Source organism: Palaemon carinicauda, chromosome 17 (assembly GCF_036898095.1).
Source record: "Palaemon carinicauda isolate YSFRI2023 chromosome 17, ASM3689809v2, whole genome shotgun sequence".
Taxonomy (NCBI): domain Eukaryota; kingdom Metazoa; phylum Arthropoda; class Malacostraca; order Decapoda; family Palaemonidae; genus Palaemon; species Palaemon carinicauda.
The window spans coordinates 104,314,714-104,331,103 of NC_090741.1; the positions used below are offsets into that span (position 1 = coordinate 104,314,714).

At 36.1% G+C, this 16,390-nt stretch overlaps 1 protein-coding gene across 1 annotated transcript in view; it reads right to left on the reverse strand.

Annotated features, from left to right (window-relative positions):
* Window positions 1-1,304: 1,304 nt before the first annotated feature.
* The window catches only part of LOC137656498 (furin-like protease 1, isoforms 1/1-X/2), a 117,547-nt gene continuing 102,461 nt past the window's right edge, over window positions 1,305-16,390 (reverse strand). The window contains exon 13 of the mRNA XM_068390672.1: window positions 1,305-7,463. Coding sequence (XP_068246773.1) covers window positions 7,149-7,463 — 315 coding nt within the window. The 3' untranslated portion in view covers window positions 1,305-7,148. The remainder of the gene's footprint in view (window positions 7,464-16,390) is intronic.

Below are 16,390 nucleotides of genomic sequence, written 5' to 3' on the forward strand. Positions count from 1 at the left end.
CTTACAATGATTCATCTACAGTATCAAGCTAAATATAAAATATCTACTGCCTCAGATTGAACACTGCCTCTCAGGTGTTTTAGTTTTTCATCCTAATCATGGTCTGAGCTAACTCGCATGGGATATGCCTTCTCAAGGTATCTTGACAATTAGATGATCCTGACATCATTGGTGGTGTAGTAACTTCAGGACTGAAACCATTATCTTGCCTTTCATCTGCATCTTGATAAATTGAAAGTAGTTGGAGCTCACACTCAGCCATGAGGAAATTTCTAGGCTTCTGGCATAATCATTCCAGAGTCCACAGAAACAACCAGCTCAGCAATGGCACATTCTCCATGGATACATGTTATGTTGTCCCTAGAGAAGTTCATTCCTCCTTGACATCTTTGCTAGGGACAACTTTAGTGATACCTGAAGTGTGCCTGGTCAGCTACAAAGGACTCTCCCTACCTTCTCATTCCACTGGTTCAGAAAGTGAAACACTATCTTGCTTGGAGGCTGCCTTGCAGCCTTGTGCTATAGTAGGGGTTCTGCTGAACTCTGCCCCACCCAACATGCTTTGATTTTCAAACACACTGTTGAGTTAGGTGCACCAGAAGGGCTTAGTCTCCTCAGGGTAGTGGACGCAGGAAAAAAATGACAACACAATGGTCTCGAGATGCAAACAAAAGAACTGTAGTGACTCATGTTATACAGGGAGGAACTGTCTTCCTCCCTCCCTGTGTGTACTACAATCTTTAAGTAGGCAGCTGCCCTGAGACACCCACCTTAATTTACAACTCTCCCTCACAGACTAAAGGTTGTCTCTTCAAGATTGGACCCAACTAAAGTTCTACCTTAATAGAGTCAGAAAAAAAAAATAACCAGGCAAAAAATAAAAGGCCCAACTAACATTTTGGGTCAACAGTCAAGGTCCAGGGGCTTCACGAGTCATTACAGCAATAGGGGCATCATCCCAAACTGCCATCTCCTAAGCTCAAAATGAGTAGAGGATCTGCGAGATCTTCAAACCTACAAATGGTTATTTTTCTCTCTTCTAAACCAGTAAACACCAAAATTATGCCCTTGGACTAACTGGTCCAACTTTGGATAAAACAACCTACTCGAGTAGTAAAATAAATCAATACAGTATTTCTAGAGAGAGGCTACTGCCGTTTCTGCCAAGATAAATATGGGACTCCCATCCGAGTGTCTGAAGCATCCACATTTACTAATTTCTTAGGAATAGGTCCTTAACCTTGCTCTGAATAGCCATCCACAAAGCAGAGGATATTGCACTAAGGTTAATTAAAGTAGTAAAATATTAGCAATATATTTTATTGATAAAAATAACATCCATCACCATTTGAATAAAGGAACTAATTACAACTTAAATACATTATGTATATAGTATCACTCAGTGCATTTCTAAGACTATACATTCAATTATTTCAACTTTTTTCCATAAATATTTCTATTAATAAAAATAAGAACTATGTATCTGAGGCACATTCCACAAAATATAGTTTCAAACATTTGTGGATGAAGTACAGAAGAAAATATCCTTGACAAAACTAAGTTTCATCATTAATGTCAGTAATGTTTTAGTTGCCAAAAGAAAATCACATGTACTAAAAGAGATCATTGTTATCCTCATACATTTGTAGGGCAGGAAGAATTACCATGTAAAAGAAAATAATAATAAAGTGGTTGCATTTTTGTGTTTCTTCAAGTTTTTTTTTCATTGCTTTTCATCTACTGTCTTAAACCTTGTCCACTATAACTTTGCAAGAAACTAACAAAAACATTACAAGCAGTGAAAAATAAAAACATTTGTGGACAAGGCATTAAACCAGGCTCCTGTTATGTTTCACTGAAGTTAGCATTAGTCAAATTATCTGTATCAATATTTAATTATCATGGTTTCAAGACAATACTTGGCAGAGTTGTAAACATTTGCTTACAGGTATCTAAAAAAACGGTAAAATCTTTATTTTTCAATATCTTATCTTCATTCAAATTTAAGTAAATGAACTTTCAAAATAGTACTGTCTTCCTTTTTGTAATATTTAAATATATGTTAGCTGTTGGGTGCTCATGAGTTCCCTGTAACACATGATATTTGGATTTTTTTTACAAGGCACAAATTTCAGAAATGATGTTTAAAACCAAAAATAATGAGGTTGCTTATGGAACAGTAAAACATTTGAAAGAATATCTAAGGCAAACATTTCAAACATAGCCAAAAATGGCAGATGCATGGCTTTTCAGCTATCTCCTTAAATGATGAGATGATATAGCTATGGTTAGGGAATTAAAATTTATTCACACATCTTTGTGCTATACAGAGAGAGATAATTCTTGAGCACCAGTAAATAAATTATGTCAGCACCTTTGGCCACATATGTTTATATGCTTAATAGTTAATCTCAACAAACAATTAATGTATAACTGAAAGTTGTAAACTACAGCAGAGTATTCATATTAATTTTTTTTTTTTTTTTTTAGAAAATTACACTTGCTGCTGTTCTAGTTGCAGTGTAAGTGTGTAATAACTTGACATGTTGAACAAGCTACAGTACTATTAATTATTCATAGCTGTAAAATCTGTTAAACCTGCAAGGATCAAAATAGGTGGTGGTACAGATTTTCACATTACATAAGTGAATGGTCAAGTAAGTTAACCTGAGAGTTTGTAATTTCTACATACTTTCCAGAATGCCTTAATTATTGTTGCAGGTAAGAGATGGTTATCTTTATATTCTAGCCCTTGCTAAGTCAAAAAGACTAATATTCTGTATAAAATACTGTACATTTATCATCTCAAATTATTATTATAAATGTGTGTTATATATCGTCATCAATATCATAGTGCACTGTACTGTTAATTTTCATTTTGCATACATTTAAGACTAACCTTACAAATCAGATATTGTTCATTAGATTGTGTTTCTTTAGTAGATTGTTAAATTTGCAAAAATGTGTCATATATGAATAAAAATACTATACATACATGCACTAATCACAGACCGTGAATTCCAAATATAGCTCTTCAGTTTCTGCACCAAACTCAACTTTATTTTAGGATTGCTGGGACTGACTGAACTGTAAATCTTTAGCTTTCATTCTGGATAACCAAATCTTTCATTGTTTGGACAGTGTCCAGCAACTGGCTGGTTTGACATTGGATTGAATCCTTTTGAATGACATTTTCAGGTTGGTTTCATATTGCCTACTCTATCAAAAGGTTCAGGCCATTGTGACCTCCAGTAAGCCATGCCTGATTATGGCTACATTTCCTGGATGGTTGCAGCCACTTTTTAATTTCCCTCCCTGACAAACTGGGAGGTTTTAACAGCACTTGTCCTTTTCCTTGATCCTCGTTCTCAAAAGTTTCCCAGCTGTATCCATGATGAATGGGTATTTTACTACTTGTCATGGGCCAGGCTGGAGGCACTGAATATTGACAAGTTACATTATGACTGCTTTTGCATTCACCCCCTTTTATCATTCAGAGAAATGTTCTATTATCATGCTAACAAACCTGTTTTCATCTTTGTTCCCATTATTTTCTATTCTAGCATCATTTACCAAGAAGTTAAAATTCTGCTTGACTGGAGAATGAATTGGATTCTGCTTGACTAGAGAATGAATTGGCATTTATGTTCCACTTGGAGGCAACTGAATCATCTGCCAACCACGGAATGGTAGTGGAAGTTCTTTGTCTCAATATTTTCTAGCCAAAGAATCTGCTTTACCTACCCAAGTATTAAGTGGCTGTATCACTTCTGGAGCTGGAGCACACTTTAACTCTGTTTGAGTCCACTGACTTATTGTATAACCACCAGTCTTAAGAGTTCAAGACAAACCAAACATAAAATATGAAAAAGTACAAGCATTCTTAGGTTTTTCTGTATTAGACTGTTCCATGATTCTACCTAGCTACAAGAGCTTAACACAGAACACCACCAAAAAAATATATGGCGAGTTAATATTTTTCAAAATTGTGGGGGACTAACATTTAAACCCATAGAAATGCATACATATAAACAAGGATAATTCATCTAGATTATTTTGTATCAAATACAAAAAGTTAGAAACTATACAGTAATCCATGTGCATTTGGGACATTTACTTGCATATAAAAAAATTTGCACAGTTTATGGATATCTGCCAAATCTATATGAAAAAATGGAGAGACTACACTCTGATAATGATAGTGGATTAAAAATAGTATGGCCATCAACATTTCAAGCGAGCCAGATTGGGTATTAACTAACAAATAAGATCAAGGTCTTTTACAATCCTTTTGTACATTTTACTGTGGTTTGGACATTGTAATTGGGTTTTTAGAGCTGTGAATTTTACAATCGTTAGTAAAATAAAATACTGGTTTTATGTATGACTGTTGATCTCTGGTGAGCAGTATGCCCTGAACTTCCTGATCTGGTCTTTTAGACAACTGTTTGTACACAATTTTACAAGCCTTGGTATAGGTCCAGGGCTTTGAGGAGCTGAAATAATGAAGAGAAATGTTTTGGAGGTTGCTTGTGCTTCAATGAAAATAAAATTAAAGTTTTAGAATACAGTATTCACTTAATTGCGTTGTTCATCACATTAATTAAGTATATGTTTTACCATAATTATTACTGTAATTAAAAATTAAAAGTTTAAAACAATATTCTTATATGTAAGTACTAATATACTTCAGAATGTTGCAGACTTATGTGACTTATGGAATAGACAGCCACAGATGTTGTCAAAACACTGGTCATGAAGTTATTTGTTAAAAAAAAGCTGCCATATATCAAATCAATGATAGAAATACAAAACATAAGTATATGCAGTAAATGAATTTGGAAATCCTGTGTGCTTAAGATTGTAATGAGGAGATAGAATCTTAGTTTAAGTAAAATGAAGTTTAAGACACTAGTGAAGAGTTACAGTCGTTAAACTCTTACTCTTATTTTGTGTAACTGACTGTCACTTGCTGTAGTGATATTATATAAAGTACAGCATATTAGAGTATAAAATTAAGTTACAGGTAAATTCCATATCATAGCTTATGGATCATACTCTGGGTTGGCTTCCTTTAAATAAACTTTATAGCACACAATGGGAAAAGAAAGGAATTACTTTACAGTCTGATGATAGAATTAAAGAATTGCAACATTTACATAGCATCGTTTAAATTATAAACCTATGTCATTTCCATACATTTGACAGGTACAGTAACATACTGATCACATCAGTTTAAAAACTTCCCCAAAATACTGGGCAGTGTAATTTTTTTTTATTATATATACAGGTCTGTGTATCATTACTTTAATAGAAATAAATGGGTACACCTAATTTTTGTTTTAAGGCAACAATGATTTAAGCAGCGAGTTGTGAATCACTGCCAGCAGTCAAACACGATTTTACTATGTACAGTACATCTAAAGTAACTGTGTAATGACATACTTGATATAAAAGCAACATTGATCTTCATACTCTTCATGAAGCGATGGTTTGTTTCTACAGTGCAATGTATGATATACTGTATGCCTTAAATTATTCTTAGCTCATAGATGATGCTTAAGGACATGAAATGGTTACACCATTCTTCTTGCTTGAGAAGCTCTAATAATAACAACAAATAATGATGTAGCACATTTTTAACTGTATAGCACTCTCACTAGTAAAGTTTTAATACTAAGCTAATTACCATATATGGATACATTACCTAAAAAGTAGTGGAAGCTCATTAAAATCACATGTCTTCTGTACAGAAGAGCTAATGCTATTTTTTCTTCTATCTTATCAGGTATAACATAATAATAAATGATTCAGAGCAATGCAAAAATACACATGGTGTAGTAGTGCTTTAAAATAGCAATGTTTTAAGTTACACACAGGCAACCGTAAAACCTACTATTTTCAGTACTTTATTCATAATTTTGTGTGAGATTCAAATAGATTATCACAGCAAAGCAGAGAAATTTAATGCCCAGAGTACTATCATTACATTTCATACCTATCTACATTCTAGTTCAAGAGGGATGCATAAATTTCAGTTCCTGTTCTATTGACGCTATCAAAGGATTGAATACATATCAAAATTTTCTAGAAATATTCTTAATGGTCATAAGACATGCTTTTAAATACAGTAAATTATTGCAAGGCCATTTCAGGAAAAAAAATTACTGCTGCTTTGACCCCAGGCACCTTGGTAAGAAAACTTATTCCCTTAAAGGATAGGCCAGTATTTAAATTTGTTTATAAAGAGCAGTGTAAGAAAATTCAAATCCTGTTCTATGCCAAATCTTATACTGTAAGAAAATTAACTTTGGCTAATTTTTCTTTATAAAATTACTGTGCCTGAAATAATACATCAAACATACTACTGTACTGTATTATTGTAGTAAACTTCCTATACTATTAATTTAGCTTCTTAGGCTTTGGGTATAATTTTCAATTAGTTCAGTAGATTGCATGTATGAAGTAAATTTAATCAGTTCCTCACACCTGAATGATCTACTTTGCTAATACTATACACAATGTTGGCTGGGTCTTATCATGAATCTTCAACTTTATCAAACTGTATCATAGCTTCTCACAATTTGTATACAGCAGTAAAATATTTCCATCTGGACCACCATAAAGTTTCTTGAAGCATCAAATAGTGTGCTACTGAAGAGTAGTTAAATAATGAATGACTATCTTGTGCTCTATAATTTTCAGTTGCTCAAATGTTGAAATTTTCACAAATCTTAAAAATCACAAACTTCGTTGATTATGTAAGATTTCAAATACTTCAAGTAAATCATGGTTTCCAATGAGCTTTGGAAATGAGAACATCAGCATCAGAGGAGTACTTTAAAGATTTCTAAATGTATGACCATTAATCCTCTTGCATTCTTAATTCATTACATCATATAAATTTTATCTTGCAGATAAAAGCACTTAAATTCACAGCCATAATCTGAACTGTTGGCAACTACAGAAAATTTATACTTTTGCCATATAGAAAATTACAAACATTTTTACTTATATATTTGAACTAAAACTTTCCAAAATTTCAATGCACTATAATTATTATTTGAAGTTAAAAATACTCCGTTGTTTATAAAGAGTATTGTAGTTACTTTAAAGAATTAGATATTGACCTACTACATGATACTATGCTAAATTTCATCTTCACTAGTTAAATCATGGAATGGTATTTTGGTCATTAACTGATCTGAATCATCTTTAGACACTGGTGAGTAACTGCTGTGGCCATTGGAAGTGGATTTCTTGCTTCCAATTGCACCTAAAGCGTTATTTGCTACAATATGAAGAGGTTTATGAATGGACTTCCTGTATCCTCGAATAACCATCACTGCCAAGATCAGAACAAGCACCAGAAGACCCATCAGTACGAAGAGAAGGTGATTATACCAAGACTGCTGACTACGATAGGCAGTGAGGAGTGCATGAGGATGGCAGTAAGTTTCACTCTGTAAAAGTAAAAAATAAACCCTTACTACCATCTTGATGTCATTGTAGTAAGAAAATAAAATAAGAATCAAAGTGAATGTTATGCATTGCTAGTTGCTAACCACCACAAACTAAACATCAGAAGTCCTGTATTGTAAAAAGGATCTTCCTTAGGAATTGGATATAATGTAAATTTTATCTTGGGAATTTAGTCAAAGTTTGGAATCATCAAGTTTAAAACGTGGGTCAATCCTCTTGCTTACTGCCATAAGAAATTTGTCAAAAGGCATACCTTATCTATTTTCTTAAAAAATTACCTTTTAATGCAGGAAGTGCAATTTGGCTGAATGACTATTACCAATTTCATGTTTTATGTTTAGGATCTTTTATTTTACACATTAATAAAACTATTCTCATCTTTCTGAAAAATATCCTGATCTCTCTTTTTGCTCATGACATGATTTAATTTTAAACTCTGTCTTTAGTAGGTATTCTACAGGAGTATTGTAGCCACAGTTTTGTGGTTACATATCTAGTATATTTGTACTAGGCCTATAAGCTACTGTACGATAATGGGAAAATAATTATGTTAGCCCAGTTGCTAATTTTTCTAGTGCTAAAATGACAAATTTAAGTATCGGTAATGTACAAACAAATGGCAACAATGAAAGTGTAGCATTGTGGTTGGTCAAAATTTTTCTTTATTTCATGTAGTTTACAAGTTCAGAGAAAAAAAAATTAACAATGCAGTTAAGTAACAATAATACCAATGAAAATTAATATTTTTTTAATAGATTTGCTTAAGCAACAACAACTTTTATGAATTTGATGATGACCAGTTTCTACACATGGAAATAAATGAAAATTCCTGTGTGAGAAATTGTCGACTAAATTTTGTTTGAAATTATAATTTTTTTTTTTTTAAATTACTTACTTTAATACTTACTGAGTTCATTGTTGTTCCTCTCATGGAAGAAACAGATTAAATCACCATTAAAAGAAAACCAAAGATTTCCCAACCAAGTAAGATACTTTCATTCCCCTTATTGCTATCCTATCCATACATGCAGATATTGCATTCACGTGCAGGCAACCTGAGTGAACTTATGGCTACCTCACTTCCAGCTGGTCATTCTCCAATGTGATAAAGAACCTTCACGAAAGCTACCTATTACCACTACAAACAAGGGGAAAAATAATAAAATCTCAAATTTCATTTATGAACCACACACTTGTCAAAGAGGCAAGATAAAGGTAAGAAAAAATCTTCTTAAACCTTCAAGGAAACTGTGTTACTTTGTAAAGTCTTGCTTCATTCAACTTTTTCTTTTTCAGACCAGTCTCTGTAACAGTAAGCACCTTTACATATACTTCATTTGAACCGTGCACTGTTGAGGAGCTTTTCCTACTCTGATAAAGGATTCTACAACCACAACTCTTTCACACTCGGGTACGACACAAACTCCTCAAAATTACTAACTTAACTAACCTTGGGTCCTACGCCTAACATTTCTTAACTCTAATGAAAGCTTTTTTTCTTTTAATTAGAACTAAGACCATTTGTATTTTAGTAAATATGTACCTGACTGCCACTATGGATATGAAGAAATGGGCACAGTGACAGTATGTCGCCATTAAAACATTTCCAAAGAATTTATTGATGAAGTTCAAGGATCATTGCCACATTCCTAATTGTGTGTGCCTTAACTTTATTCTTTGGTCACTCTTAAGCTTGGGTCATCTACTTCCCTTTGAGACTATCACAAGAGATTTAAAAAAGATGACATGGCACCCTTCGATAAAGGCCTAAAAGGAGTTCAAACACCACCACCATATGTTCTATACCAGGCTCCATATTTTCTACTGTAAATCTCTAGGGATCTCACTGGGCAGAGCTCCCTTTTATTGGACTTGGCACCAAACACATAATTCAAGCTTAGATCTCAAATAGTCTAAGAAGGTTATTCCTTAGTCATTTGTGGCTCAAAATTATGACAGGAGAGAAAGAATTACTCAATTGGAAAAGAAACCCACCATAAAAGACAATGTCTGCAAATAGCTTACCCTCTTGGTAGATGCCAGAACTAACAGAGAAAGATTTAACAGTTATCCTATGCAATCTATGGTTTCTAATGACTCGTGCAAAGACGTCCTCAGAAATGCAGCCTTATGCCCAAATTCCAACGTGCGGTAACAGTTCATGAACTGTAAGATCTGATCGCATCATGAATAAGCTATTTTCCAACCATATCCATGCCCTTATGCTAGAAAACTGAAGAAAATTTACTGTAGACTTATAGCTTTTTATGCTTTGGAACTAAAAACTATAATTCATAATGGAGGAAACTGAAAAAAATTAATTACCGACTGTATACTATATTATCCAGGGATGTATTGTAGCAGAGATTCCCTGGGATTTATACAAACAATAATAAGGAAACCAATTATGACGATGCACCTTGCTAGTAGGACATCATAAAGATGCGACAATGGACAGTCTAGAAGACCCAATATTTTGTTTATATTCTGAGGAGACAACAAAGTGTCATCACCCAGTCAGATGGTGTGGGAGAGTGTTTTGAAGGAGCATATGGTGATGGGACTATCTGGGAAAATAGGCTCTGCACCAAGGGTGATTGAAAGTTCTACCAGCAATGGCCACATATCTGGGAACCATTTTCTTTAAGAGCAATACAGAGCTATTTGTGTCACCCTGACATTACCCGAATACCTGAATTTTATGATTACCTCGTGAAAAATGGAGAATGGAGGTAATATGTATTAGTCCCGGTTGCATCATTCAGGTAGTAGGTAGGCCAAGGGACCAGCCACCCATTGAGATACTACTGCTAGAGTGTTATTGGGTCATTTGACTGCCCAGACAGTACTACATTGGATTTTTCCCTGGTTACAGCTCATTTTTCCTTTGCCTACATATACACAGAGAAGTCCGGCCTATTCTTTACACATTCTCCTCTTTCCTCATACATCTGATAACACTTGGATAACCGAAAATTTCCTTTTTGCTCAAGGGGTTAACTACTGCACTGTAATTATTCAGTGGCTACTTTCCTCTTGATAAGGGTAGAAGAGAGACTTTAGCTATGGTAAGCGGTACTTCTAGGAGAAGGAAACTCTAGAATTAAACCATTGGTCTCTAGTCTTGGGTAATGCCATATCCTCTGTACCATGGTCTTCCACAGTCTTGGGTTAGAGTTCTCTTGCTTTATGGTACACTCAGGCAAACTGTTCTATGTTTCCCTATTTTCTTTACTCATTGAGCTATTTTCCTTGCTGGGGTCCTTAGGCTTATAGCATCCTGCTTTTCCAACCAGGGTTGTAGCTTAGCAAACAAATAGTAAATAGTGCAGTAGTAAATATGGTAAACAACAACAACAATAATAATAATAATAATAATAATAATAATAATAATAATGATAGTAATAAGGATGATTATAATAAAATGATAATGAAAATAATAATGATAATGATAAGGCATAGACTCCACCTCCCAAGGCAGAGCATCTTGTAGTGGCAAGCAGTCAACTTGCATTTTCCTGTTGAAAGGAACCACTATTATGTCCAGTATTGGTTTCTCCACAATAGATGTGGCATTGGATGCTGGTAAACTACAAAAACAACATACACATACCCTGATTTTTAAACTTGTATAATCAAGAACTTTGTACTTGCCATGTGCCCTGGCTGAGGGCTCTACTGAAGAGGGATACCCAGGACCTCTCAAATAACTCTGGTCAACACCAACTACAAGCTATGTGCAACGCACGATTCAGGACGAGAGGCTAAATTATGCATGGGGTCAAGGATTGAGTAGGAAGTTGATCCCTGACCATAAAACAGAATTGGTTGGCAAATTATGCTGACGAGATGAAACACCATCCTCCCATACATCACCTAGGAGTTTATTATCCTGGAACTCTCAGGGGAGAGAGAAAAAAAAAGAAAAAAAAAAAAAGCCTGTTTTCCACTTTTCAATATGAAAGGCAAATTCAGGACACTGACCTTAGTTATCAGTACCCCGAGAATAACAACCATAATTTTTCTGGCCTGAAGGTCCCAACTTATAAAGGTTCTGAATTGCCATTACTAGAGCTAGTCCCCCTAAAACTTGTATATAGCCTAGTCATGAAAGTCCCTACTGTATCATGCAGTTAAGAGGTTGACTTACATTTCATCCTTTTCCTCTTATCCTTGAAACTATATATTGGAATCATCAAAGAAAGGTTTAAATTAGACATATCTATGTCCCTAGTTCTACCAGCCTCTACCAATGTGGTTCAGTATACTCCTAAGGAACTATAGATCACTCTGCTCTTGAAAGATACACTCCGCACCCTCTATTTTTAGGATTACAATACCCATCTGTTCCTAAACTATACATAACAAACATGCCTGCATTCCTGCTACAAGGAAGGAATCCACTCGTGACAATTGTATACAACAGAGCACTCACTGTTACAGCATATAGTGCAACTTGTGCACGAGTAAAAAAATTCCAGAGTTTCTCAGCCTAGATATCCGAGTACACAAGAACTTTAGGAAACATAGGAAAAGTACTTTTCTATCAAACCAAAAAGCACAAGGGAAGAGTGAACAAAATTTAATTTTTCCTAGCTCATATCGTAAAAACCCGAGTTCTTTAAATAGGGAAGGTCTTCAGCATAACTGAAACGGCTGTAGAATTTGTTAATGAGGTACTATAGTTGATGACAGCTGGCAAATAAGATTGAGTAGACCCACTCTTTTTCCTGTCTAAGACTCTTCACTTTTGACCTTTGGCTCAGGACAGAGGGTTGGTCAAGATGAGAAGTTTATCTTTAACGGGTACAGGTTTGTATAGTTAGGAGAACAAAAAATTTAATGTTATTTGTTTCTATGTATACACAAAACTTTTGTCCTTTAAAATAGGGAGATTAATTTATTGGTGGGGTTAAATCCTCTATAAAAAAAGACTGGTTCTTTTTCTTTCCTGGAATATGTCAGCCTCCCTGGTCCTGTACAGAGTGAGTAACTCCAGCATCCCCCTATCTGTCCATCATAGGGAAGAGTAGGCAGATAGGGCCTGGCCTATACTTGATATGTACCTGGTACTCTGTCAATGAAGAAATCCTCCTCCCCCCAAAAAAGAAATGTACTCAATGGATTTAGTTTTCATTCCATCATCAATCCTTTCATTATGGGAGGATGGGGGAAAACTACTATTAATAGGTCAGAAGCACAGCTTGCCAGCATCAATGTCTGATCCAGAATATAACAGTACAATCACTTCTTCCCAAAGTGAGAGGAAGGAAAGAGGAGCCAATTATTCTACCCTTCGTCCAGACTCAAAATTGATACACACAACAGACAAGAAGCTTTCTTGGCTCGTGTGGGAGCTAGGTTGGCAATACACCTAAAACAGACTACACAGTGCTTAGAATGAAAGTGTCAAAGGACTTGTGGGTATACTTCCTTAAAAAGATGGGTAAAGGTTGTTCGGCTCTCCCAAAACTCTTACCTTCATGTTCTGAATGACTGCAAGATTCTTCCAGAAAGCTAAGATGGGACCAACACCCATGATTTGTTAGTTCTTGTGAGAGATTTAATCTCGACCCATTCAACAATTGAGGCATATGCTCTATTGAAGGTCACACAAAGTCAAAAAGAGATGGTGTTCTTCGAAACCTCTTTCTTGGTTCTGCCAGTGATAACTAAGAGTTACTGCCATTCAGGCCTGAGATGTATAGTTCTCTTCATATAGCACAGAACAGCCCTCACAGGACACACGAGCATTTTCTCTCAATTAACACTAAAGGTTTGAGTGGAGGTCTCTAACATGGGGTCATATACCAAGGAGTTCTAGGTTTTGGTCATGAATTCAGGCTAATTCAAGACCACCTTCCAACCCTTAGTGTGGGTCATTACACAAGAGTGCAACTTACATAATTTTTGGTGATGCTAAGGCTAGCTGAAAGTAAGTCTTGAAAGCCAGATCTCCATCTGATGATCTTTTTGAAGGCTCATACAGGGATGTGTAAGAGACCTGAGGACATGGGTCACATTCCACTCATGGATTCTAAGGTTCCGGAGTGAGCAAGACTGTTCAAAGCTTCTTACGAGCATAAGTAATTTCAAAGAGGAAGAGAAGTCTACCTTTCAGTCGAAAAGCTTATGCTCAAGACTGAATTGTAGTCTCTCATAGCTATGACAGAGATGCTCCTCTAGGGGAGGATAGATGAAGTCTGTCATCTGCACTAAAGATGATCCGACCTGAGAAGTACCTCTTCTATGACACCAACTGCAGAAAAAGGCCCACCTTACCTGGTAGACAGCTAGAAAGAATTGTCACAGATACCCAGACATCTCCTGTGCAGTACCTCCGGAAAAGTATTTTGCTTGGAGATGCTAGATAGTTTCTCACCATGGATGTAAGCAACCTCACTGATTTATAGTACCTTTTTATGTGCAGTTGACAGAATTATGATCCAAGGGAGTAGTTATTTCAGGACCTCAACTAAAATACCGAACAACTCGGGATACCACTCTGCTTGCGGCTACCCGAGTGCCACAAGGATCATCTTGAGGCCTGGCATGATCAATAATCTATTGAGCAGCCAGAGTTTCGGGCCAAACGGAGGAAGACAGTAGGTGTCCAGTTGATACCCCCACAGGTGTTGGAAGAGTCCTTGAAGACTGTCCATGGGTCTGAAAAAAGGGAATAGAACACTAAGTTTCCTGTTTAGCATGTGGCAAACATGCTAAGGATCCTTTCCACTATTTAAGGATATAGGGATCATTCCAATTCGGCACTAACCCTGGTGACCGAGTATATCTGCAAGTAAGTACTTCTTGACTAGAATGTATCTAATAGCTCAACAGCTGTGCATTTGCTTTGTCAACTTACAAAGAGGTAGCAACATCGACGCCCCTGCTCAACTTATAAAGAGGTAGCAACATCGACGCCCCTGCTCGTTGACATGTGTTACTACGGTGGTGATGATACTAATCAACACTACTATGTGCCTTGTCAAATGTAGCTGGAATGCTTTCAACACAAGAAATGCTACTTGCATCTCAAACACAATGTTAAAGTGCTTTACTTCTACTAACCACACACTAACATAACCACTCATTCTTTCACATATCTCAGAACAGATGACTGTATAGAGGTGTGGAGTCGAGTAGGACTTCCGTGGCAAGGTTTTTTTTTTTTTTTTTTTTATCTAGCTACCAGGCAAGATTGATCAAGACCTCTCATCCAAATGGGACAAGATGGCTCTGAGGATCCTTAGAGGCTGATGGAGTAGCCCGTAAAAAAAGCATTTCTCTGATGAGGTAAGGTGGTCAAGAACACTGCCAACATCAAGCTGGATGTACTATCTTGGAAAAAATCAGTTGTACACCCTCGCTGAGCTTTCTGATCGCTGAGGGAACTCCCCACTCCACCAAACCCTGAAAAATTTGCTGCTGCAGATCAGAGTTCTTCCTACTCATGAAGCATATTTATGGGGGCCAAGCCAGGGGTGTATACCTAGGAGTTTCAGTGAATGACAAACTTTATGATGAGAGAGAAGTGCTATAATATCTCTTTGGCATCATCTTTGGTGTTGCCAATGAGGAAGATAGATAAGACCTAACCTTCTTTTTCTTCCTCAAAGAGTAAGCCTGCCCCTGAACAGGATGCCAAATCTGAACTCGGCACATAGCGATGATTGCGAAATAGCATGTCCCCTACATGAAGTGCAGTGTGTGTGTGTGTACCTACAGCCAGTCTAATCATGAACTAGCTGCACCATCCACCATTTTTCCCCCCACTTGCAAGAAGTTCATATTTCACATTCATATTGAATCCAACAACAGAAAAAAATACAGCATACAGATAGGTCGTAATAATATGTCCGTACTCATTGTGGTCAACGACAAAACTGGAGTCCCTCTTTCAGGAGAGTGGCTAGGGCTATTCTCCCATACTCACTACTTATCAACTATCTTGATAACTAATTCAACTGCCATTCCATCTCCACTGAAGACATTTCCAATTCTAAAACAAAAGGTTTGTATATACGTAGGCACAGTGTGCAATGCAAGGTGCTCAGAAAGAAGTCCTTCCTTAAGGGAAGAAACTCGATTTTTGGGTCAAGATCACGAATTTTAGTTTTACCGCTCTCCTGTAGCCTTGAGGTGTGTACTGTTGTCAGATGAAAGATGAAAGCAATCTGGAGTATTTAAGTAGGTAAAAATTGTAATTTTGTGCATGCATATGCTAACCCCAGAATCTACCTGACAGCCATATCATCCAGCGAACTAGTTATTTTGCAATTGGTTTCTTTGGTATTGGATTGTATCAAACACTAGTTTTCCTACATATATGTTCTAGAGGATTCCTACGAATATAAGTGAAACTGTGGGCTTATTTGATGATATTGAGGAGGACTTATCATTAGTGCTATCAGATGATGAAGATGATACACTTTGCTCTGATAATATTACTGAAGCAACAAGTGTTTGTGTTGGTGGTGACACTAATAGAAACAAGAAGAATATATCTATTGCTCCACCGAAAAAGAAAGTTTATGCAAGCAGAGGAGATGCATATCAGCCAGGAGCCTGTTAGAGTACCAAACCTAGCAACAATGAGTAGCCTGGCATGCTATGAACTCCCCTCACCCCCATGCAACAATAGAAAAATAAGCATGTCTAAAAAAGGGGATAATATCCTTTTATAAAAGCGGGGACCAGAAGCCTTGTATACTTTCCAGATCAGCTTTAGCAACAAATGGGAGTACATTAAAACATTAAACTGTTATTTCTCAAAATAGTATTTTTTTTTTATCAAATTGCTATCTACTTCCTTATTTATGGACCAATTTTTAACATTCAAAAAGTATTACAATTCTGGATGATTGTAGAAATAAAGTATATTAAAAGATTTTTCCTATCGCCCCAC